This window comes from Accipiter gentilis, chromosome 2, assembly GCF_929443795.1.
Source record: "Accipiter gentilis chromosome 2, bAccGen1.1, whole genome shotgun sequence".
In the NCBI taxonomy this organism is placed as follows: domain Eukaryota; kingdom Metazoa; phylum Chordata; class Aves; order Accipitriformes; family Accipitridae; genus Astur; species Astur gentilis.
Window position 1 is genome coordinate 33,367,998 of NC_064881.1, and position 26,664 is coordinate 33,394,661.

General features: G+C 39.7%; 2 protein-coding genes across 3 annotated transcripts in view; both read right to left on the bottom strand.

The window, feature by feature from the left end:
- Window positions 1–8,842, bottom strand: part of DPYS (dihydropyrimidinase) — a 35,115-nt gene extending 26,273 nt beyond the window's left edge. Inside the window, exons 1-4 of the mRNA XM_049828796.1 lie at window positions 8,781–8,842; window positions 7,189–7,500; window positions 5,762–6,080; window positions 1,771–1,929 (exon numbers count right to left, since the gene is read on the bottom strand). Coding sequence (XP_049684753.1) covers window positions 1,771–1,929; window positions 5,762–6,080; window positions 7,189–7,500; window positions 8,781–8,842 — 852 coding nt within the window. The remainder of the gene's footprint in view (window positions 1–1,770; window positions 1,930–5,761; window positions 6,081–7,188; window positions 7,501–8,780) is intronic.
- Window positions 8,843–14,715: 5,873 nt separating this feature from the next.
- LRP12 (LDL receptor related protein 12) overlaps window positions 14,716–26,664 on the bottom strand; it is a 54,113-nt gene continuing 42,164 nt past the window's right edge. For both annotated transcript variants that reach the window (XM_049817972.1, XM_049817961.1), the window contains 3 exons: window positions 23,187–24,288; window positions 21,624–21,756; window positions 14,716–17,927 (listed from right to left, as the gene is read on the bottom strand). In XM_049817972.1, the coding sequence (XP_049673929.1) occupies window positions 17,064–17,927; window positions 21,624–21,756; window positions 23,187–24,288 (2,099 nt within the window). In that variant the 3' untranslated portion in view covers window positions 14,716–17,063. The remainder of the gene's footprint in view (window positions 17,928–21,623; window positions 21,757–23,186; window positions 24,289–26,664) is intronic.

The window sequence follows — 26,664 nt, forward strand, 5'->3', positions numbered from 1 at the left end:
TAATAGACTTCAGCTTCTGGCAAATTAATGAGTGACAGAAAAGACCTTATCTCCTAGAGTTTTGTCCTGACTCTGAACAACACACAGCCTTTTGAAATATTTTGTCATCAAACAAAATGGCTCTAAAACTCTAGGTGCAAGCTTGTTTTTTTTTTCTTGTATGCCCCCTTTGATAGGGTTCACTGCTTCTGCTAGCATCTGTGAAGCCCAGCAAAACATTATGTCCCAAAGAAAGAAAGATGCAGAATTTAGGCCAAAGGTTTCTTGTACAGCCAGTTAGCTAGAACTATCCATTACCTAATTTTTGCTTTCCCTTTGCAGTAAAATGATGGTGACAGTAATTGACATGTGTCTGTGATGCTATTACAATTTCCATGGGATTAATTCCTTTCAAAGAGTAAAACATTATTTTTCATCTTCTCTCTAATAATCTGGTTGAATCTGTCCAAGAAGGGTGAGAGAATGGTATAAAACTCAGGGAAATTTTCTGGACTTATCCAGAAGAGGGATGGGAGCATATCTTGAGTGGTAATTATCAAACAAATAAATAACTTACATAAGGCCCTGCTCTAGCACAAATATAGAGGCATGTCATTTATTTTCTTCTTCACTAATTACTATGACTAAGGGCAGGCATTGTAAAGAATGTATGTTTTTAATGAATACTTTCAATCTTGAGGAGATGATAGTTAATTAGAATGGCACGAAATATCAGACTTCTTTACCCAGGTCTTTTACAGCTACAAAACGTCAGACCTTTCTATTTCTTTCAATCTTGGCCTTTAAAAACAGTTAACTTCTTAACATAAACCAGACCATTTCATTGATTTACACCTCCCTAGTTTTATTGGATTTTTCAGTACAATTCCACTGTTCTCCACCAAGCCTGTTTCAAATGCACATTCCTCAAACTTCACTGGAGAATTTATTTTATGTCTTTGCTTTGAGCTAGAAGTTGCAGTCAGTCTATTTAGTGCTTAGTGCACAGAATACCAAAGACAGGGTGTTTGCAGAGTGAAGGCTTTGGTTTATATATTTTTAAAGTTAAAAATTAGAGGAAGTACTCATATTTAAAAATGGAATTTACTTAATTTATCTATGTACTGATGCATGTTCTCTTGAGGATCCAAAGTGGTCTTGTAAAACATGGGTCAGGTTCAGATAGATGTCAAGCACCTGAAAAGTTAATTTATTCAGTAAAGCTGTCAGGCTATCAGCAAACATTCACACAACAAAGACAATTCTCCCATATGTAATTTCCAAAAAAGGTTTTTTTAGATAATCTCACATTCAAGTAATTATTGGCTCCAGTCCTGCTTTACTTTAAGGAGATATTACTGCAGTCACCCAGGAACAGAACTCTTCCTTTACAAATAAAGTTAATTACCATATTTTTCATGTATACCCTTATTAAAAAAAAAAAAAACAACCCACCAAGACTCAACAGAAGCATAGATTATCAAGTGTTCAAGTAACAAAAGGCAAAATTTATGCAAACACCTCTTGCTCCCTCTGGCCTCCCTGGTCTTGGTCTTGTACAACTGCTTCCTTTAACTTTGTGCAGTATTATCCAAAGAGATAGGCTATCTGCAGACTTTCTTTATTTCTTCAAATACATGTACGTTTAGAAGGGTGTGAACTATTTCAAATGTAGTTTTTACACACAAAAATACTATTACACTTCAAGCAAGCTATATTTAGCATGTGAGGACCAATTCAAAGCCAGTGTGGTACCAGTTCATGGAATTGAAAATCAGCTATTGTGTCTACCTTGTTGCTCCACCACGTAACTGCCACGTGCAATGCATAATCACAGCAGACTTTAGGGTCTGCCCAGCTTTTCCATGTATCAAAGGCTTCAGTAAGAGAACAGCCTTTCTGAGGGATGGCAAAGTCGATGATCATAGTGGTTCCTCCTGCTATAGCAGCCTGAAAGGAAGAAGGTTAATATTTAGCAATCAGAAAGAATGCAAATTTCCTCCCATCCTCTTTGATTCCCTGTGCAATAATTAATGTTGATGCATTGAAAAGCCAAAAGCCACTGAAGTTTCCCCGAGTAAAGTCTGAACTTGCAAATTTATTGTGGAGATTAATTTCATGTCCTTTGAGAAGGATGTTCTCAAAGAGGTATTCAGGAGGATCATGGGGAAAGTCTCAGACTGAAGGAGAAGTTTTCGCACATGTACGAAATCTTAGCAAAGATGTGGAGATGAGTCTGGAGCATTCATGCATCAGTGAGTTGCCTTAAGTGGGTGGAATCACTGAGAAAGAGCAACAGAAGACCATAGTCAGCTTGAGAAATGCTTCCTTGGACTTTACGTAGTTGAAAAAACAAGTCTGTGTGACAGGAAAGTATTAAGGGGCAGATACACAATGAAAAAAAAAACAGATTCAGTTTGAAAATCCAGTGTGAAAATCCCCAAACTCTTGTCTAACACCAAAAGGATTTTTAAAGTGTTTTAAAATTATTTGTATTACTGACAGAGTATCATTTAACAAAACTGCATATGAGTTTTTAAATAGAATGAGGTATTTACATCCTCCATATAAATATTTACAAGTATTTACAAATAAACAAAAAATCTTACTTTACGTATGTTATGAGGATCAAAAATTGCTTTTTAACCAATAATTTTCCCTCTCCTTTATGGACAATTGAATTATTTTTTTTTTTTTTCCTTTGAAGGATCTTTGTTGGTCATTCCCAGAAATGCGATCCTCGACTAACAGAAATTGATCCAAAATAGAAATTCCTTTGCTGTAATTGTTGCAATCTTCCAAATTAGCCATCAAAACCCTCTCTGTTGCTCTGAACAACATAGCTTTGCACAACAGGTACAATCAATTCAGATCAACATATATACAGTTCAAATTAATGCTACATTACTCGTCCTATTTCTAGATCAATCAGTTCCTTCCTTCCTTGTCTTCACTTAGCAATCAGATGCAAAATTGTAAATATGTTAGTATATTTTGCAAAAAAAAAGAAGTTTGGAGAATGATGTAAACATTTGTGAATCTCTGATGAATTCAGGAAAACATTTTCTCCAAGAAAAGTTGTTCAAACTGTCAAAATTTTTTTCAACAAGACAGATTGACTTCTTATTTGTTAAACTGGATTTAGAATTAAAGAATATTTATAGACTTCAAGAAAAAAAATAAATGTCATGGGTCCCACAACTTCACTCAAAGTCTCTTTTTTCCCCTCTCTTTGTAAAGAGGGGTATTCTGTGCCTTTGTTATTCAACTGAATGGGTCAATCTCAGCTAATCAATGTAGCATATTTTGCAATAGTTGGAACACAACTCCGTCTCCCTGATTCTCTTGCCAAAATATGTCAGATGATGACCTTCAGTAAATAGCTCTGAACACTTTCCACACTTTGACCTGGGTTAAGAAGGTCCACAATATCTAACTTTTTTGACATCTGATCACTAGGCTGGATCCAGTCTTCTTCTAGGTACCAAAGTGACTACCTGGACATTCTGTTTCATGTCCGTAGTTTCTGTTTTGCAGCTTCCCTGTCCAGTGCCTCAAAAAGTTATTCAAAAACCCTCGAAACTCAAAAAACTATTACTTTTTTTTGCAAGTTAGCACACAATTTATCTCCCCTAGTTTGGGATTTCACAGTGTAGGCACCTACACCTGAGTTAGTCTGCATCTTTGGTTCTCTTTAAAGTCAATGGAGGCACTTTAAGTCATTGCTGTTTCTTTTACATGTTTTCTCCTGTCAAACAAAATCATCTTCTGGCTTCAAGTCACATTTGTTTGATTTCTCTTGCAATGCCAAATTTCTAAATAAATTGTTGATAATTAGTTTACAAAAATGGTCTTCACAAAGAACTAAAGGATTGTTGCAGAAAATGACAAAACATTAATATATATATTTGTGTACTGTAAATCATGTAAACTAAGTATACCAGAAATCAAATTCAGGTGACATACTTTGTGGTGTCTGTAGACAAGCAGAACAGACATTGTGGACTTGATTTTTTTCTCTCCATTTATTACAAAAAGCAGTGTGAAGACCAAAACCTGCTTGTGGAAGCCATTTCTGTAACTATAATTTTTATCAAAAAACTTTATCAAAACTTATCAAAATTGTCTATGGGTAAATGAAAAAGACCACATCGTTAGGCCCATATAGTAATAGATTCTCTCATTTCTACTAGGTAGCTACGGAAGAGACTTAAGTTTGGGCAAAAAAATTCCCATGATCAAATTTATAATCCCTTTCCAGCTATCGGTTCTGGAGGTGGAAATTCAGTTCTGTAGCTTTGCTTTTACATCTTATCTTATGTTTGCGTTGGAGAGACATGTTATGTGTGACATAACAGCCATTTTGATATGGCAGGAAAGATCTGCTGTGATGGACAAAAATAATTGTTTGTCAAAGTTTTGCAGACTAATTACAGTCTATTATAATGAGCCACTATAACGTCTGTGCTCATTGAGAAGAGTAATTCCAGTGCTTAAAACTAGCCAGTATAAAAAAACTTTCCACTCAAGTAACAGCAGCAACACCAGCAAAACCGTCGAGTTGGAATGAATATTGTTATTGAAAGAAATATGCCAGTAATTTAAGGATAGCATACAGGTCATTTGTAGTTCTCCCTTCAGTACTCTGGGCTCAACATTAAAAAAAAGTCAAATCCTTGTTAGAGTATGGAAATGTACAGTTATGCCACTCAGACAATCTAAGTCGCACTCTCACAACATGATGGGGGCAAGTAAGAAATGAAATCTGTTCACAGAAAAGGGTCCATCTAAGCAAGAAGGCAAGTTTTAAAGGTTCTTAATAGTTGTGTGGTTACTGCACCACACTATTTGTTAAATGGAGTTGAATTTAACTTATTTCAACTATTTCAAGGGGCAAATTAGTATTTTGCACATCAGAAAAAATGCACATCAGTGAAATCCATTTCTTTAGAAGGGATGCACTATTGCTTGCTTTTTAGCAAGCCCCAGTTCTGCTGTGAGAGGGACAGGATATAACAGACTCTCTGAGGGTGCTGGCTAATACACAAGACAAGCAGGGCAATGTGATCCTTCTGTGGGCAAAGGATTTCAGCCTGCACAGCAAAGCTCTTAGAAAAGTACCTTACAAATTTTAGGGAGCTCTGTATGAGTATTTTTACTGTATGGAGATGACGCATAATACTGTTAATACCAGTAATAGATACACTGCTAATGTAGGGAATGCACTAAGATCAGCTAAAAAGCTAAAAAAACCCCACTCCAAGTGGAAATGTAAAGGAGAAATGAGATACTTTTAGAAAGTGTATTGAACTGGACATTCACTGAGACACACAGTAAGGTCCAAAGTGAATTACAGAAGAAAAGCTTGCATTCCACCATGATAACAGAGGAGAAAGATCAGATTACCACATAAGTGCTCCCAAAGCACTGGGGGGGTTAAACTGTTGCTTTAGTTAACCTTTGCTCAGAAAAGCATGAAGCTTGTTGCACGTACCAATGCAAGCTATAGCCTGCATGGCGACAGCCAGGGTAAACGACTGCGCTTAACACTTGACACCCACAGCCAGAAAAGTCTCTGAAGGAACCCAAATAACGTACTGATTGAATGTGGACCTCTGAGTACCCCAGCTGCTTATTATGGTGTCCCAGCCAAGGAACAGCAACAATTGCTTGTGTTTGATTCACATTCTATTCTCTCTTTTGGAAGTAATACTGAATAACCAGCAGACATCCCTTTCTGCATATCCCAGATGCACGCGCAGACACACATATGTGCACCCACCTTGGTTCCTGTATAAAAGTCATCTTTTGACCTGCTACCCATAAAAGGGAACTGCATGTGTGTATGAGTATCGATGCCCCCAGGGATCACCAGCTTGTTGGTCGCATCCAGCACAACGAGTCCAGTCGGTGGCTCAGGGTTTAGGTTCGGTCCCACTTGCCGCACCACTCCATCTTCCACGTACACGTCAGCCACCACAGAGCGGTCATCGTTCACGACTTTTCCCCCCTTGATCAAAAGTCTCAGCTGAGCCAGTTTTGGTGTGCCATGGGAGCCTAGAAGACGAGAGTGAGGCCTCCGCTCAGAAAGTTGCTCTGGCCTGAGGGTAGTTCACCGCCCACCCTTCTCCCGGAGCAGCAGCTATCTCCAAATGGCCCTAAACACACACCAGACAGTGCTCTTTAAACAGACACCAGAGGAATCGCCCCCTCTGCCCTTGGCAGCTCCACCTACCGCCTCCGGTGGCTGGCCGGCACGGAGCGATGGCTTCGGGCCCTTTCTGCTCCAGACTCTGCCTGGAGAAAGCGGGGCCAGGCTTTCAGGAGGGTCCGGCTGGGATCTCACGGCACTCGCTCCAGCCTGCCCTGCACACCCTGGGGTTTGAAACATGCTGTGCTGTTTGGAAAACGTGGCCATTTGTCGTCGTCTCGTGAGGCCCAAAGGTGACCCAAGCTCCTTGCGACCGGGTTTGAGGGACACCAAGGGCGACCTGAGCTCCCCGCAGCACTGCCTGGGGAGCCTGCGAGTCCTGCCTGGGCAGAGGGGCTGGGAGGGTGCGGGGCTGCGGTGGTCCAAGCGTGGCACCCATCTCAGTCGAGCCCCCCGCAGGCCACTATGGTGGGGGTCTGTGCTGCTGCCAGGGGACTGAGCCACCGCCGGAGGACACCAGCCATCAAGAAACTGCTCCCGAGCTGTTTCTCAGGAGATGATTCGGGACACCCAACCCTCAGGACCCCACAATCACCACCCTCCCCAGTGGACGATACACCGGCCTGAGGGGGGGGGGAAGCCCCCCGGGGACTTCGGGAGGCTGCCGAGGCCCCTCCTCACCCTGTCCGCAGGAGGCTCAACCGCCAGGGCCGCGTGGCCGCTGTCGAAGGACCAAGTGAAAATCATCTTCCAGTAGCTGCTGCCTTGCGCCATCTGCACCGCCGACCCCCGCCCGGCGTGCCCAGGCCGGCGGCCCCCTCTCCCCCCGCTCCCCCGCCCCGCACTGTTTCCCGCAGAACCGCCGGCCGCCCCGGCCCGCGCCGGCAGCAACCGCCGCCCCCGCCGCCAGCGCCGGGCTCTGCCCGCGCCCTCGCACCGCCCCTTCCCCGGGGCCGGGGCGGCGGAGGCAGCCAGAACCCGGCGAAGGGGGCTAGCCGGCAAGCCTGCGGCGGGTGTCACGCAGGGCTGGCGTGCTCCGGCTGGGAGAGGCGGCTTACAGGATATAGACCCGGAAAAAGAGGCGGGAAAGCGAAATTCGGACGGCTAGAAAATGAGCCAAAGGCTGGCAGCGGCAGCAGAGGAGGGACCTGCTCTGCACCGTCCCAGAGGCACACGCGTCTATGGACCTTTCCCGCTGCTCCCCTCCAATAACCCGGGGTTTGCGTGCTCGGCCGCAACGCTGCTCGTGCGTGTTCCTGAATCTGCCGAGCACCAGCATCTTCGTCCCTTCGAGCTCTTCCAGGTCAGCGACGAGGGCTTCAGAAGACAGAAAGTTGTCTCTGAGGGCTGTGAGAGGGTGCGCACATACACTACCGGGAAGACACTTAGAGAAATGACATTAGATTTGGAAAATGCTCACCTTCTCATCGGCGTGTCACCTCTGTGCCTTCTCTCCCAGCGGGTAGGAAGGAGAACAGCACCAGAAGTTTGCCTTTGTATCTCCTCGTCCCAAAGTGTCTCGTCTTAGGCCTCACCTTTGTGCAGTGGGACAGAGGCCCACCGGCATCCAGCGCACCACATAGCAACAGAAAAGGTCAAAACTCATTTGGAAAAGCAGAGCAGAGAATGGGAACAACAAAGTGAAATGCCCCAAGGCCCACAAGGCAGCCCTGTGGTGTCGAACGGGCAGGAAAGGGCAACATGCACCTACCGCGTCTGCTGCATTTAAAGCCAGTAAAAAGGCAAGCGACAAAGTACTGTGATGGGAATTCAGGCAGGCGCAGTGGCTCACCAATTACAATGGTATTGATGAGCCAGGAACTGCTGAGTTTCAGCAGTATGATTGTTCAGATGAAGAGCTGGGGAATAAAGACGCAGGAGGGAAGTCAAACGATGATGCTCTAAGACAGAAATTGTGAACATTAGAGAGTGAGGACAGAAGAGGTCCAGGTGGGCACCGAAATGGGGTAATGGGGCTATACTTAAGAGTCGCTACTGCTGCTGAGGCAGTGAACCCATTTCTCACCCCGTGCAGATGGGCACCCGAATAGCTGGACTGCAGGCCATGTGACATGAGTGTGTCTTGGGTGCAAAAGTTTTACTTCATATAAATGGAAGTGGCTTTTGTTAAGTGAGGAGAGGGCGTGGCAAAGACAGAAGGTCATTTGATCATGCACAGTCACAGGGAGGTGCAGCAGTCAAGTTCATATGCCTGCCCCAATGGGTATTTAATGATTTCACATGGAACAGCATCAACAAATCATTCAGTATTTATTGGCAAAGAAGCTTCTCCCTGAATTTCCCAGCTCAGTGCCGAAACTGCCAACATAAAATAGTCACTTTCTTACTATTTCTCCCTGGCCAACATATGTTTAGTTATTTCCACAACATGAGTTTCTACACAACAGACCTAGATAATCACCTCCAAGTATGCTCTTGGGCTAGTGGCAATGGTAAACTGTTCCTGCTCAAATCCTTCCCCCAAATTGGGCAGAGGGAGATTTGAAGGCAGGCCTGCCACATCACAGCAGACTATAGTAAGCACCAGGGTATTCAGTTCCCTTTTTTTTAATGTGTTGCACAGGAAAGAGCTGACATGACTTTGACACCTAAATGCATGAAGAGTAGCGTGGCTCAAAATCCTACTTACCTCTGTTTCTGAACAGCATCAGGCTTGAGCCCCGTTTCCCCCCTCATTTCCTCCTGGCTCATTTAGATTTCGTGGGTCCTACTCTTAAGTGCCTAAACTTTGCTACCTGTAACTTCAGACCCATCTCAGAGCTGCAGGTCCCCAAAACTGGCAAGGTAATTGAGTGTCAGGTCTTATAATACTGTGCCTAGGAAAACTGAATTTATCCCACAGGTGGTTTTGAACACATTAAATAGGTTATTGGTAGTTAATAACATTCTGTCTAAGCAGTCCTTTTATTTAGTCAATTTGGACCAACAAGATAATCTCACATCAGCCGCATTTATGTACATTTGGTAAATATTCAATATTTCAAAGCTCAGCTGTCCCTGGGAAAAATGGCCTGAAATACCACCTGTGGGACAGAAATAATCCTTATAATACTGTGAGAAGACAACTGGCCCCAAATTCTTAGTGATCACTGAACACATGGTGCTGCTACAACAAGGCTTCTGGCTCCTAATTGGCTTTGTAACCTTCACTCATGCACGAATAATTTTACTCTTTTTATCCTTCTCTTTGCACTGTTTTTAACAAATCTTTGCTCTGCCATCAGTGGCTGACTGAACTGTTGTACTGGTTTGGGCTGGATAGAGTTAATTTTCTTCACAGTAGCTAGTATGGGGCTGTGTTTTGGATTTGTGCTGAAAACTGTTGATAACACAGGGATGTTTTGGTTACTGCTGAGCAGTGCTTGCCCAGAGCCAAGGCCTTTTCTGCTCCTCACCCCACCCCACCCCACCAGCGAGGAGGCTGGGGGGGCACAAGGAGTTGAGAGGGGACACAGCTGGGACAGCTGACCCCAACTGACCACAGGGATATTCCAGACCATAGGAAGGAAAGCTGGGGGAAGGAGGAGGAAGGAGGGGGATGCTCGGAGCGATGGCGTTTGTCTTCCCAACTAAGTCTTACGCGTGATGGAGCCCTGCTTTCCTGGAGATGGCTGAACACCTGCCTGCCCGTGGGAAGTGGTGAGTGAATTCCTTCTTTTGCTTTGCTTGCGTGCGCGGCTTTTGCTTTACCTATTAAACTGTCTTTATCTCAGCCTCTCCCCCATCTTGCTGCAGGGGAGAGCGAGTGAGCAGCTGTGTGGGGCTCAGCTGCCGCCTGGGGTTAACAACTGTGGGGCTGAGCTGCCATCTGGGACGACAACTGTGCAGAGAAGTTTCCTGTTAAACATTTAGTCACTCTAAAATATTGCATAATAGTTCAATGATTTGAGAGACATTGCAGAAAAGTCATCAGTTGCAACCCTGAAATGGAATCTTATGGTAATGCTTTTGTGGTCTGCAGCAAAGCAAATAATGCTGGAAATTTAAACATTGGAAGGTAGTGTTTAGTGTAGCTATCACAGAAGTATGATCAAAGAGATTTCTCAGTAACTTAATGATTAACTTAAGTAATTTAATTTTAAGGTGAAGAACCCTGAAGAAACCCAATCCACATCTATTATTTACCAAAAGAAAATAATTCAGCAAATTAAGGAATAGTTTTTTAAGAAATGGACAACTGAACTTTGGAACATTCAGACCTTGAGAACATCTTCTAAAAGTCATTATAATGAAGACACAATCAAAGTCTTCTGAGACACACACACTCACCCACCTCCTCGGGAACATTTAAATGCTACCTCCCAGCATAAAATGTTATTATTTTCTGTCTTCTGCTGTAATTATCCCATCTTACTCTTATCCTCACTTTGCTTCCATTTGCACATCCTTCCTACCATATCCTACTTCTGAAAAGCACTTCTATCATCACTCAGCCTTCAGCATTTTCTTAACCCAAAGATTCTTACTGGCATTAAGCGTCAAATAAAACTTGGTGAAGCAGAGATGTATCTCAAATTCAGGAGATGCAGACAAACAGGCTTTGGGACAAACAATAAAGATGTTTTGTGAAGGGAACTAGAGACTGATAATGAGCAGTGGGGAGAAAGCTCAGCTAGTGAAGATGCATTATTAATCATATTTTCCATTTTTGACAACTTTACTCCAAGGAAGAAAGACTAGATCATGAACCAGATTTTCAGCGCAAGAAAATTAACAGGAAGGGTACCACTGACTTTCAGTAATGCTGGATAAAGCACTTGGTTTTGAAAAAATCGGTGTAAAGATGTGTCAGTTTGAGGTGAACTCTGGATCTGAAGAAGGGAACAAATGGTTATCTTTTCCCCTATTCAGAAAGTCAGAAGGACTTTGAATACTCAGTAGGTACTTCTCTGCAATTCCTATAAAGAATCCATAATGCTGTTCACCTGGGATTTACATTCACACCCCTCTTTTCTGCAGTGAGAGTTTAATACTCATTCAATAAATCTACATGTAATTGCACCTGGAAAGTCTTTGTAATTTTGAGAACAGTCAGGTGCTCCTTGTCAAAACTTAACAACTAGTTTTCTGAACAATCTGATGCTGACTACTTTCATGAGATGCATTTGCAGTGGTGATATTTTAAAATCTTATCTCTAAAGGCTTCTTCACTTGTAAATGCTTTCCAAAACTAGCAAGTACACCTTATTGGTTTCCTATAATAAAACAAGGCTCAAAAAATATTATGAAAGGAGTTGAATCCTGTAGTTCCACATCATCTCTACAATTATAAATATGCTCTCCTTAGCGTAAGTACGGGGCCACATCCAAGCTCCTACTGCCAGTCTTTCCTCAAATACATTGGAAATGATGCTGCAGCCCATTAGCAGTCAGCCTTGGGCCCCAAGTCTGTGACATGAAGGCAGGCAGCTGAAGCTGTTGCGTGTGCTGAAGACCATCCTACTTTTTAAAGGAACAATAGGTAGTGACTGTTCTTTCACATTTTCATCAGGCTAAGTGCCTCTTGCTCCTTGAACTTGCTCAACACAAATGATGGATCACAGACAGTACAACCAAGGAAGAGAAACGAAAGACCAGGAACTCAGCAGAGGAGCATCTAAGAAACCCTAATACTATGCTCTTTTCACTATTCATTTCCCATAGTGGCTTAATAAGGGTCCAGTAAAATGGCCACCTCCTAAAAATCTGTGACACCATAAAGGCAGTTCAACTCAGGCATTGAAGTTCTAGGTCTCAGGACGTTCTGGGCAAAAAAGACTCATCAGATCTGTCAGTTGCTTCCTGGTGGATAATTTCAGCCAAAACAAGCCAGTTCATAGGTTGGATTTTTCTAAACTCCCAAGAACCATAACCACAAAAGCACAGAGATTAGTTTCCTTTGGAAACTGTTACTTTTACTAATGCATTATCTAGAAAAAACCTGCAAATTATATTATTTTGGCCAATTCTCAAACTAAATCTCTCTCTTTTGAAAGAGCATGAAGTCAGAATTGCAACTGTTGCCCAACATACCAGCCAAGACAAAGCAAAGCTGAACACCTCTGTTCCTTGCCACAACACTGCAGAAATGTTTATGACCTTCCTCACTATCCTGTATATTGCTCCTGCCTTTGTTTCTTATCTGGTGCACCAGAACTACTTCCTCTAACTGTGGCTGTCAAAGGTCCTTCTTAACTGACCATAGGAAAGATGACAGGTTTAAAACACTAAATTTTACCAATTGTTATTGCTCAAATCTTCTACACCTGGAGAAGCAGCTAGAAATTATATCTGCACTTCTGTTGGCATACCTTTAGATACATGACTATTTGGCTGCAAAGGTATAAATGCAATTCTACTAATTATTCTGCCTTACCTCTGTAATACCACGTCAACAATGCTGTCACAAAATCTGAGATTTCTGCTCTAGATTCAGGTATCTGCCCCTGCTAGGTAATATCTACAACATACCCTTTTTTTCAGGCATCTTTTCCTTAGTCCTTAAACCAAGCTTGTTCCTTTGTCCTTTACATTTTGCACAAGAAACTATTATTATTTGTTAGGAAGTGGACCCTGAACCAGAACTCCTCCTTTCCTTCTCTTACACGTTCCTGATTTGTCACATTCTACCCATTTTGACTTATCTTAGGGGGGCCTCCTACAATTGCTTATCTTCCCCCCCCCCCCCCCCCCCCAAAAAAAACCCCTTTGCAAAATGTAATAATTATAATTATATTCCTTTAGAGTTTCTAGTCCATTTTATTACAACTCTCCCATCATTCAAATTCAAAATACAGTGACTCGTCTTTTCACCTTAATTTTTTTGCCTCCTGTGTTCCATCCCTTCCTGCACAAGCAGCATATGGGGTGACTGTCATGTGGCATAATCTTTCTAATTGAAAGCAAGTGAAGTATTTCAGATTGTATCTTTGCTTTGGTACTTTGGTAATGTGATGCAACTTAGTCACAAAGAGGATCTAATGCTGAAAGCTAAACTTCTGCTAGATTTCAGTGTGTGCGTGTAAATATTAGAAGTGTTAATTTATGCCTGGATATTCACAGAGATTAGCTACATTTTGTTAGTGCTGGCTTTCCCCAAATGCCTGTTCTCAAAGTGCAATTAGGAATCACTAACCTAGATTGCTTATAGAGCTACTTCTTTCCTCCATCAGTGATGGAGGAAGTCTTGTCTACCCAAATTGTTAGATAATACTTCAATTTAGGAAATACTACATTCTCTTCCCCCAAGTTACTATTCACCAGAGAGACCACAGTATGGTACTGGATCTGAATGGAAGCCTCAAGTGGACAAATACATTGACATGAAAGGAATGTTGTGCTCTAACACTTCTATCAAGTACAATAATTATGGACTTTAATTTACTTTGATGAAGGAAAGCTAAATACAGTGGTTAAATCCCAAAAGAGGATAGAAGGGAAAGTTTTAACTATCGATCTGCTTACCTCTCCATACTTGCAATGACTTGGCAAAAGGACAAGGCAAACTTCTCCCTTGTCCTTTCAGAACATACCCCATTTTGGGCAATTGAATTGTAGCTGATGTCCTGGAAGAGTTCAGTTACCAATGGATTATTTTCAGAAACCCCCAGATGAGGAAGAAAAGAGACAGCCAAAACCACCCCACAAACCAACCAACAGAACACTCCACAAAAAGCTTTATCACAACTACGCAAAGATTAAAGCTGTTGACTTAAAACAAGTTTTATGGGAAATGTGCAGTACTTCCTCAGGACAACTGCAGCAGTCGAATAGCTGCAGGAGAATGAAACAGGCCAGTAAATGAATATTCACTTTTCAGAAAGGAAGCAAAAACTCATCCCAACAGGAAAAGCCATGATTAACATTGATCTGCAGTATTTAATGTAAAGACACACTGAAAAAGTATCTGTGCCCTAAACTTGAACTGTGATTTCCCTAGACTGAACCCAAGCTTTGCCACAAGTTCTTACTTTGGCATGTGGATAGGAACTGGAACACAAGATACTGTAACTAATTCCAGCATCCTCTTCCAGAACCTGTTTTGAAAGCAATACTTGCTGAACTTTTACTGAAAATGGACTTGACTTTGGGAACAAAACAAACCCTTGCAGCACTGGAAGCTCAGTCAGCCCCCTTAATGTTTCAATGCAAATCAAATGACAAGAAAAGTGTGATATGTGAAAAGGAACAATGACAAACTCCTTCCATGCTTAGAAAGCTTTACCTGAGGAGAAAACTTGCCTCACAATAACCTGCATTCTTCAAAGCTTTCAGATGGAAGTGATTTATTACAGAAAGTAAGATAATTCCACAGTGAATCATTCTGACTTTTGTTCAAAATGCCCTAACATTGTAGCACAGCTAAATCAAGAATCACTTAAACAAAACACGAATTCAAGCAATCCAAAATAAAATTTAAAAAAACCAAAACAAAATGAAGTAATATGATTTAATGGAAGCCTCAGTAAAAATAAACCAAACAGCAAAAAAAACCAAACCCCAAACCCAATCACTAATACATTAATCAAAAGAAAAGTCAACCACTCCCTTTAAAATCACCAAGAAAAAAAAATCACTGCAACAAATTAGCCTCATACAAATATGAATTTTATTTACAATTTTCCAAATTCTCAATCAAATCCAACTTCTCAGCTAAATGTGTAGCATTTCTCCTTTAAAACAAATTAAACATTGTGTTCTTTTTACATCTGCAATATGGAGTCCATAGGTACATGCTATTTGGGGCATCTAATGGAACAAATTTAGATCACTATGTGTGTGTTTAACACTGAAGGTATTCTATAAAGACTCTTTCTTCAAAATGTATCTTGGGGACAAACATTTCCATAACCACTTTCTAATGACAACTAGTTAGGAAGGTTTAAAAACCCAGTATTTTATACCAGGACATACTGTTCACATATATTTCAGGGTGTGTTACCATGTTCATATTGCAAAGTTGCCTGCTCTATAAGCAATGCCACTGAAATCAAACTAAAGATTACCCACAGATTTAGATATTATTCAATGTGAATAAAAATGGCCATTGATGACTTTTACTCAGGTATGTGTAATTATGGGCCAATCTGTACCTGATCTGGTACCAGTGTGATGTGATCCGTTCTGAAACTTGAAACCACATGGGTCATTATAATAAAAACTTTTACAACTGTATTGCACATAAGGTTCCTCAAAAGCACAAATCTACATAACTGTGTCCTGAACTCAGAATTTACCTGCTAACTGTCATGAATAAAATCAACCAGATGGTAAAAGTGTTTATTTTTCTCATCCCAGTGTCTGTGCATGAAGAGAAGAGGGAGAAGATATATACACTTTGGAATCCATTCAATTATTTGTTTCTTCTGGATGTGATTTGTACTTCAGAGATGAAGATATTAAAAAAAAAAAAAGCCAGACAGACCTTGGATTTATCTTTAAAAGTACCTCAAAAACATAACAAAAATTCAATTTAATTTTGATACATATTAAAACATTTTAGTCAGTTCTGCCCGACAGCATAACACGACAGAAATGCACGAGACTTGAAACATGCTTTAAAATGACATTCAACAAAGTATTTAAAATTTAATAAATAGCATACAATCACACACAAATACATTTCATACTGGATCTTTAAGCCTACTGAAAACAGACTGGCAAAGAATAAATAAAACAGTAGTTGACATTTTTGTTTTTAAAAGTGTAGATTCTTGTTACGCTAGTAGCCACATATTAACCTGCTTATCACAAAATTGGAAGTTATGAGCTTTTTTCCATTGATCTCTTTTGCTCCAACATGTAATACCATAAAAAAATACACTAAAAGGGATTTATTATTTTTTTTTGAACAACCAGTCTGCAACCAAGTAAACCAGTTTTTAAATACAATGAATAAATAGGGAATTAGTAAAGCAAATTCAATTGCAACAAAAATGCAACACCCCAAGAAAAGAGCCATGGAAATATATAGCCATTGCAATATTAGACAATAATAGTACTTAAAGTGATAGTGCTTGTGCACTAAGCTCATTAGAGACCTTAATATGATTTTAGTGCAAATCCCTTGAGTCCAAACAAGCTTTATACCCTACAGTATTAGGGAAAGATCTATTACCAGTTGGAACTTATTCTGTAGTGTATTTGTACATATTGGATATTTAAAGAATTAACACATATTGTAATATCTTCGGCCCTTTTTTCGTTCAAATCGAAAAGACTAATGACTGGGGATTTTACATACTATTTGGCTGTACCATATTAGATTGCAGTTTAGGAAAGTCAGTGCTATAAAAGCTTTTGCCATCAGTTTATCTATTGCATCTAAATTTCACAAATCATTGCATTTTGTACTTCTGAAAGAAAAAGAATGCTCCTGGAGAAAGTTTCTCCTCCCTTTAAATAAGTTCACATTATGATGAAATTCAAGAATATTTAGACAAAGTGTTGTATAAACTCAAAGGAAAGTACATATTTTACATTAACAATCCTTACCAGTATTTAGTATATTAAGTTACAAGTATGTTGGCAATAATACAACAGAGTCAATTCCTAAAGGAAAATAATTCTGTACAAATTCACCTGTTAATACGGGGTTAAACAGGCAGCCAAATAAGTCTTGAGCAGCCATGTTTCTGGTTTGAACTACAGTACCAGGATTTCAAACTAACTGGGATATCTTCAGTTTAAAGAGTAATCAGATTATACTGGACACACACATTGTGTATTCAGAGCCATTAAAATGTTCACTCTAATAGTTCCATAATGTCATCCAGTATAAGAAATGTTTAATCAACCACACAGGCTAAAATAGTTTTAACATAATGTTGTCCTGGATTTTTTTTTAAACTAAAAACTAGTTTTAACTGTGAAGTACAAAACAATGACAGATATTGCTCCAACTTGTACACAATCTTTCCTAAACAATCCGTACCTAGCAGAGTAATAATGCCTCATCATCACTAGTTTCATTTTTCACTGTTGCTTCTAAGCAAGTGTCGGGTATCTGGGCAGTGTGTACGATGCCACAGCTCTCACAGGGGCCATCTCGACTGCATGACCTTACACCATGATGTGTTGCACTGTAAGGTTGCCTAAGCCCTGGTCCTTGATCTGAGCTGAGATCAAGTAGAGGTCTTGAACAGTCATTCATGTCAAAGTCTGATGCTACATCAGAGACTGGAATTAACATTTCAACATCATCATCCTCTTCTCTTCCACTTACCCCATTATCAAGCTGTCTCAAAGGACTTTGGTTCTGATTCACTGAGCTTGATCTCCCTAAAGTAAAGCGTACCCAGCGTAAGCCTTGAGTCATACGACTTAGCGCACTAGTAAGCTGGTGACGTGCGGGACTTGTGCTTGGGGGCTCTACACTCGTCACTTCTCTTCCACTATCCGTGTTACCGCTACTGCCACTCTGAGCAGAGGAACTCCCACACGCTCCAACTGTTGCTTCTATTGCTGTTGCAGGTGGGACTTTCTGAGGCAAGGTGGCAGCAACACCACCAACTGCTCCTGCTGTGTCTCTTCTTTCATTTTCTGTGTCTGTATCATCAGATTCAACTGAAAACAGACTTCTGTGAGTATTATTTCTTTCAGCTTCTCTATTAGTACTTTGGCTGGCAACATCATCTCCATCCGCTGAGACCAATGCCAATGATCCAGAATGACGTGACCGTGCAAAATTAAAAATTCGATTCCAAATGTTACTTGATCTGCCAGCAATAGGAAGTCTGATTGAGGTAAATCCAAGCTGAGATCGTACAGCCAGTCTCAGGTTTTCCAGAACTGAAGCCTAAATGAGAAGACAAGCAACAGTCAAGTGTTGACAGTATGTTGGCACTGCTTGAACAAAAGAATGGCCACTATTGTGCAGAATGGCATATAACCGCAAAGTTAAATGTAGTGTCTTAAACATTAAAAAATGTTGCAGCTTTAATATTAAGCATCTGGTGTACGTAGCAATAGGCTGTTTTAAAAACAAAGCAAGCATGAAAAAAGTCTAGATTCTCTTGAGCAAAAAATATTATGAACAGGGAAATTAAGCAGAAATGCATATGGAAGAAAAGGGGGAATAAAAGAGAAATGAAGTGTATAAGGTACATTTCTGCCCAAATCAAGGACCTCTAAATAAAGACAAAGTAAAAACCAAGGCTCTATAACCTGGATATGGAACACTGATTACAGAAAAGTACATCCACAGACCCAGTGCAGACCCAGGTATGCAAGATATATTACATACAATCTTACCAAGAAGATGAAGTAGTCACTGTGAATGTTAAAAGTACAGTACATAGAAACATGCCTCAAAAAGTTTAGGATTTAAAAACTAAATCTTCCAGAAAGATTTAACAGAGGTGACCTTTCCTTATCCACTACCATGGGGCTGCCTAGAATAGAGACTAAATTAAATATCCTCTCTAACAGAGGCTTGTAGTTTGATTTTTTCCCCATTCTGGCATAATCAGTTAATTCCAGTTTCAAAATGCTTTAATGCTTCTGTTTAATTAAAATTATCTTACATGTTCTAAACCATACATTTCCCAAATCTGGTATACATTTTCTAGTCATTCACCTATAGAACAATGCATGCCTGAATTTTTCTGCTTAAAACCTCATATAACTTTTAAATTGTAAGGTAACACAAACATATTAACACCATTGACTTGGGTGTCCCTTACTCAAACTTACAGAAAACAGTGCCTCAGCTAAGTAGCTCAATTGTCAAATACTAGGGCAGAAGATCTGCCAGATGCCCATGATTCTGAAAACATTCACTGATGTGTTTAATTACAGGATAAAGCCCATATTTGCATCTTTTAATGAAGATTATGGCAAAAATATAGAATATTCTTCAGAACAGCCTGGGTTTTTTCCCCAATTAAACACTTAACATATATGCATGTATTTCGCTTTGTTTACAAACACTGAACTTCAATGTTCTCATGCTGTCTCCTTCAGCTCCCTTCTACAATCCTTCAGATGCTACTGGGCATACACAGAACAGTATCCAAACAATACTTCATGCACAACCTACCTCCTCCCTTCCAGTAGTTCATAGAATGATATTTGAATTCAAGTATATAAATACTTATGTTCAGTAGCCTTACTCAAAAACTACTGGTGAGACTGCTACTCATCCTTGAAAATCCAGCTCTGAAGGCATGTATTGGTTTTAGGAGGAAAGCATTACATACAAATCAGAACAACCAAGATTCCTCTAGCTTTAAGCTCCTAACTTCCAGGAAACCTCAACTAGGTATCTTCAGTCCTACACAGATTTGCAATCTTAAGATGGATATATTGCTCAAAACAAAGCAAGCTGAACACATCCTAACTTAATACTGACTCCCTGCCCCCAACACTTAACCATATTAAAAATTTAATTTGAGCTTTATAATTTATAGAATTCAATTTACATTAAATTAAGCTTTTACTGATATTCTTTCCTCTGAAAAACAATTTTTTAAACAATGCAACTTCCTTGGTTAAATAAGAGTATAAATTTTTATCATGGAAGCATCAATGCTCTAGAATGACTTTTTCATTATTTTTGAAGGTGATGGCCTGCTCCCTACTATTCCTTATTTTTATGCTAGTTAATTTCCCAGTACAGCTAGTTAAGTTTTCAAGGTCACAAGACTTATCTGAAATACTGGTCTTCATAATGCAAATTCACTAACACACTTTCATTGTTCAAAACTATTGTACATGCATCAGTATTTTTATGGACTGTGAAATCATGGTTACATAGAAAGACTATGAAGCAACTACATTTTGTTATGTCTCATTATGAAAAATTGCCACTTTCAGCAAGTCTTTCAAATGCCATTATATTTGAGTTCTGAAAAAAAAAATATATCTAAAGCAACAGTGGTTAATTCAATATAAGTCAAACTAAAGATAAAAGAAAATTTCAGTAATTGCACAGCTTTTTAAAAGCTCCAGTACCAATCTCTGACTGCAGCCACGACATGTCTGGGTTTTCCAGAACTGTCCTCTCTATCAGGAGATTTCATTTTAATAAAACTCAAGATCTTTAGGCTACCTTTGTGGGGTTTCATGATGAAAACCAGGTCTGAGCAAGCTAAGTTTGTCTAAAAATTGTAATGATTCATTCCTAAACGTGTTCATGTGTACCAAACCTGAAGTGTCTCATACAGGGTAGGGGTGTGCAGGAAACCTTGGTTTGTTCCAAGTTACCTATACTAGAGGACTTACACATCTTGGCATAACAATTTCACTGTCTTAACAGACTTTCTCGAACTATCCCTGTCTCAAGAGGCTCGTGAGCATAGCTGCATCACAAACTGGTGAAGCTTAATTTCAGATAAGAGGACTACAAGCCAAATTCATGAAAGTACAGAATTCTTTTTAAACAGAAACATACTGATCTTTAAAATAAACATAACCCATCCAATAAGAATGAGGAATTCTACATGTTCATTATGGGCATTCATTAATAAGCTAATTAGTAAGTTTAGTGCTAGTTTAGCTACTGAAAAATCTTTACAATGTCTTCTGATATGTTTTCTAAGTTTCTCATGCAAATTGCAACTCATTTTCCTCCTCTCCCCTGCAAAATCCTCTGTGACGGATGACAGCTGCTGCTTGTGAACATGTATGCATGAAAGAGTAAGTGAAATCTATGGCAGAATAAGCGTAATGAGATCAGTTCTGTTCAAATTAAAGAAACCAATTCCCCTTCTTACCATCTTAGAACTATTTTTCTTATGTGCTAAGCAATAGTAGCTAACAGTAAACTTTACTGTATTAACTGCAACACATAATACAAGTTAATGCCAACTTTAATACAGCAGGATTCTTAGACTGAGACTTTTCTTATATTTCACAGAAGTGCATTATAACTGAAAGTCACTCTTTTTTTAAATGAAAAAGTTGTTTCAATAGAAATTCATTCATCAACCAAATCAGAATTGTGCTAATGATCCATTTGAGAATCAAGATGGCTAGACACTATTAACTCCCATTTAGTAGCTTTTACTTCGTGACTCATTCCTGTTAATTTTATGTGATATGACAGCCTTACCTTTGCAATCATCTTTTCTATGCACAGTGGGCATGATCGTACCTGAACACATGTGCACAGTGGATATGAACTATGGTTTGCATTACAGGTCTCAAGTCTTCTTTCCCAAATTTCAAAGTGCTATCTTGCAATCTTAACTTATACAATAACTTCAATACAGAACATACAACTAGATCTACCATTCTATTACTTTTCATGCAAGAGGGATTCTATAGTATGCATTACTGGCATTCATTAACAAGAAAAAAAGCCTGCAAAGAAAAAAGTGTGATATTACTGTATCATGATTTTGTCCCATGGTTAATCCTTAATATTACAGTATTGGCCTGAAAGGAAGAAAAGGAAATGCTACAGAACAAAAAAAGCAGATGAGAGTTAAAATACCTTTATTTCAGCCTCCTTAAATTTTAAAGTGGTCTGCCTGCTATTTTGGAATCTTACCTGATTTGGTGAACAAACAGGAAAATCTTCAACTGGTGGAATTAAACCCTGGGCAATTAACTGTCCATAGGATGGAGGAGCTTCTCTTCTTAACAGTTCAGCCTCAACTCTTGACAAATGAGTTTCAAATGATCTTTCAAAGAGAAAAGAAATTTCACACTACGTAAGACTATGATATGTATATTTAGATATATTTAAGAGTAAAACTACATCAGACTTTTATAGTCTGAAATAATAAATTTCAGCAGATGAAGTTTTATTAATTTAATTGAAATTTAATTGACAAAGAATATACAGTAAGTCCTTGCAGTCATTCCTATGGGTCTGTCCAGCTGAGACAAGAAAAACAAAACCAACCTAACAATGAATTCCTAACCCTCCCCCGAAAACAAAAAAAAAAAAACAAACCAGCATGGGCTAAATATAAAAGGCACCATGAGAGATGCTGTGCTGGTGTTGGCTAGGATAGAGTTAATTGTCTTCCTAGTAGCTGGTATAGTGTTATGTTTTGGGTTCAGTATGAGTAGAATGTTGATAACACTGATGTTTTCAGCTGTTGCTCAGTAGTGTTTAGTCTAAAGTCAAGGATTTTTCAGCTTCTAATGCCCAGTCAGCAAGAAGGCTGGAGGGGCACAAGAAGTTGGCACAGGACACAGCCAGGACAGCTGACCCAAACTGGCCAGAGGGGTATTCCATACCATGTGATGTCATGTCCAGTATATAAACTGGGGGAGGGGGGCTGGGAGGGATTGCCACTTGTGGACTAACTGGGCTTTGGTCAGCAGGTGGTGAGCAATTGCATTGTGCATCACTTGTTTTGTACATTCCAATCCTTTTATTATTACTATTGTGATTTTATTAATGTTATTATCATTATTTCTTCCTTTCTGTTCTATTAAACTGTTCTTATCTCAACCCACAAGTTTTACTTTTTTTTGATTCTCTCCCCCATCCCACTGGGTGAGGGGGGAGTGAGTGAGCAGCTGTATGGTGCTTAGTTGCTGACTGGGGTTAAAATGATGACAAATGCTTTTATTATTTTATAAAAATTGAAGAATGCATAATCCTTGTATGAGAGAGTCTACAATAGAAGAAACATGCTGTTAAGTACAGAATTGAAGTATTTAATTGCAGAAATGCAGCTTTTCCACACTTTCTTTTTGATAACAACATCTGAAAGCTTAACTCTCAATAGTTAAGCAATCAGAATACTTCTATCCCCTTTTCTTCACTGAAAGGGTGGTCACTCACTGAAACAGGCTTCCCAGGGAAGTGGTTGTAGCACCAAGCCTATGAGAGTTCAAGGAGCATCTGGATGATGCTCTTAGCCATATGGTTTAGCTTTAGGTAGTCCTGCGAGGAGGAGGGAGTTGGACTCAATGATCCTCATCTGTCCCTTCCAACTTGAGATATTCTATGATTTTATGATTAACTAACCTCTTTTTACTGTCAAAGAAGAAGAAGAAGGAACAACACCTTTAGAAATCACACGCAACAGTATACCATAAATTTTTAAAATATTTTCATATCTTTTAAGTTCTCAAGGCCATCTGTTCTACTTACCTTCGCTCAAACATCCTGAGTGAGTACAACTTACAAGTACATCCCAGTGCAATGACAAGCAGCAATCCACAAATAAGACTCCCAATGACAGCTGCAGTTATTACTCTCGTGGGCACAATGACTGGGCAATTCTCTTCATCACTGCCATCACCACAGTCATCTTGAGAATCACAAACCCAGCTCTCAAACACACAGCGGTTATTTTTACAATGAAAATTTCCTGGCTGACAGAAGAAACAATTTTTTTCATCTGAACCATTAGGGCAATGATTCTGGTAGTTGCAGCGATCTGAACGAGGGTAGCAAACACCATTTCGAGAGCAGGGAAACTCATCTCTTTGGCACATGGTGCAGTTGGTTTCATCCCTTCCATTTGGACAGTGCCAGTAGCCATCACAGCGTTGCTGCTCTGTGTAGCAACCCCAGTTTCCACCGCATGGGATTTCCCAGGGCAAACAGAAGCCATCTACTTGATAGGTGGCATTGAATCCTCTTGCAGCATTCACTTTGTCAGCACAAAAATGCACTCTTATCTGTCCTGAGGATGAAACAACTGTAAGGGGAGCATGAGAATCAAATGCTGTTAGCACACGCAACAGCCTCCGTGGATTCTCCTCTAATCCGTCATATATTTTGACATAGTCTCCATAACCTGTACCATCAAGTTTAAAATCAGTGAATCGCAAAATTACTTTGCGATGATCACCAGTGTCTATCAGCCAGGTGCAGTTGCTTCCAGGTGGATAGAAGTCAGGATAGTTGGGAGAACTGAAAGTACCGTAAAAGTATTTTAACCACTGCCCACATGTTGGCACATCACAGTCTATTTCATCTCCTAGGTCAAGACAATCAATGTTACCATCACATTTTAAAGATTCTGGAAGGCAAGTGTAAAGCTTGGTGAAGCGAGAAAGACACTGGAACTGATTGTAAGCACAAGGTTGAAAGGCAGAAGCTGTTGGAGGATTAGCTTTGGCACAGATTTCTTCATCCGAGTTGTCTCCACATTCATCCATATTATTACATTTCCAACTTTCTGGAATACACTTCCCATTAGCACAATGAAACTGGTTGCAATCACAATTTGGTTCATCAGATTTCCCTGAAAGAAAAAAAAAAAGAAATTATAAAAATGTTCTCTTTTTAGAATTCAGCACTTTATGGTTTGCGTCACATTTATTTGCTGCACCAGGTAGTTCAGAATGGCAAAATAACTATTTAAAGTCTCTGTAAATCATCACAGCTTTCAGTAAGTTTCAAGATAAAACAGGTTTTTTGAGTCAAAATTCTGTCAGCACATCAGCATGAGCCTCATCCTTAGCTGCTTTCACTCAAATAACTTTAACCCAAGCAACAAAACGCTCATTTATAGTGATTGAAAAATTTGGCTTATAAGGTGCTAAAAATAACTCAGAAAAATACTGCACTGTTTTTCTCCTCTATCACTCAAAATACAGAAACATTTTATCCTGCAGTACCAGTTACCTCCTCAAATTCTTTCTTGTAATAGCAGTCAGACCTCTCTCCTATTTTCATAGGTTTCTACTTTGTGCCAACGGATTTATGGCAAGAGAGAAGCTGGCAGTTGAAGATTACCTATTACCACCAACCAAAGAGAAACCTCTGTTCTGGCCTCACCTCTTCCCACTGCTCCTGCCTCTCCTCCAGCAACTAAGAGGAGAGTGCAGCAAATGCAGAAACACATGCTTGCCTGAACACAAAATTAATACTTTAAAAGTTAAGGATCCAAGTAGTAGTTGTCGTGGTTTAACCCCAGCCAGCAACTAAGCACCATGCAGCTGCTTACTCACTCCCCCCCATCCAGTGGCATGGGGGAGAAAATCAGGAAAAAGAAGTAAAACTTGTGGGTTGAGATAAGAACGGTTTAATAGAACAGAAAAGAAGAAACTAATAATGATAATGATAACACTAATAAAATGACAACAGTAGTAATAAAAGGATTGGAATGTACAAATGCTGTGCAATGCAATTGCTCACCACCTGCCAATCGACAACCAGCTAGTCCCCGAGAGGCGATCCCCTGCCCCCACTCCCCCCCAGGTTATACACTAGATGTGGCATCCCATGGTATGGAATACTCCGTTGGCCAGTTTGGGTCAGCTGCCCCGGCTCTGTCTTGTGCCAGCTCCTTGTGCCCCTCCAGCCTTCTTGCTGGCTGGGCTTGAGAAGCTGAAAATCCTTGACTTAGTCTAAACACTACTTAGCAACAACTGAAAACATCAGTGTTATCAACATTCTTCTCATACTGAACTCAAAACACAGCACTGTACCAGCTACTAGGAAGACAGTTAACTCTATCCCAGCTGAAACCAGGACAGTAGTCTAGAAAACATAGAAAAGTCGGGGGGGTGGGGGTGGGGACTGGGGGTGGGGGGGAAGGTGGTATGTCTTTTTTTATTTATTTATTCTGGACCAGGGCATGGGAAGTTGAGACACCTTTATTTAAGAAAATGTGGTCTACTGGCTACTACCACACTTGTAAATTCAAGAATATTTTTTTCATGCCTTCATTTATTAAAGTTCCAACCATGTTAAACACAGAAGCATAGCTGGGAAGAAAGCTATTTAGCAGAGTCAAATACCACTGCATCATTTAAAATCACTGCAATTTCTAAAAATGACAGTACAGACTGTAAAATGGACTATAAAACAAACTGCTATGGTCAATCCTCCAAAAAACAAAAAAAATCAAAAAAATCTGCAATGCAGATGGTCCTGTACAGCAGTAACTCAGGAAATAAATTACACAAATATATGCTAAATCTAAATACCACTACACTTAGGGTTTTAAAAAAGAAACAGGAAAGACAGCATGATGAACTTACTGAAATATAGACTTTCCCAGGAGAAGCAGGTTCTATCTTGTTTTACAAGGGAACAATTCAGATTGGAATGGATCTCTGGAGGTCACCTAATCAAATCATCTGCTCAAAGCAAGGCTAACTGAAGTTTGATTGGGATCTTCAGGGCCTTGTCCAATCAAGTATTTTCAAATTTCCAGTGCTTAACCACATGAAGTGATAAAAGTCCTCATATCTAGCCTGAATTTCCCTTGCTGCAACTAATCTGCTGTGATAGGTCAAGTCACTCTGTTCTCCTTTTTGCTCTTTCAGTAGCTTAGAAAGCATTAAAAAGAAATACTCTACCTTGAAAGAATTTTTTAAAGGTGCAATGTCAGCATTTTAAAAAATTCAAAAATGCTAAGGTTTTTAAAAAATGAATGCAGGAAAAAATGAAACCAACAAGAACGATAAATGTTATAAGCACTGCTGAAGAGTGTTTAAGCCAAAAAATTTGCTGACAGAGAGCAAAAGGAAAGCAAAATGTATGTGCTGCTCGCAATTAAGTTTTAGAAAATGTTTATTTCACTAAAACAACCCAGGGATCTAGTATAAATGGTATGATCATCTTGTTCTGTTACATACATATATATGTATTCATATATATATGTATTTTA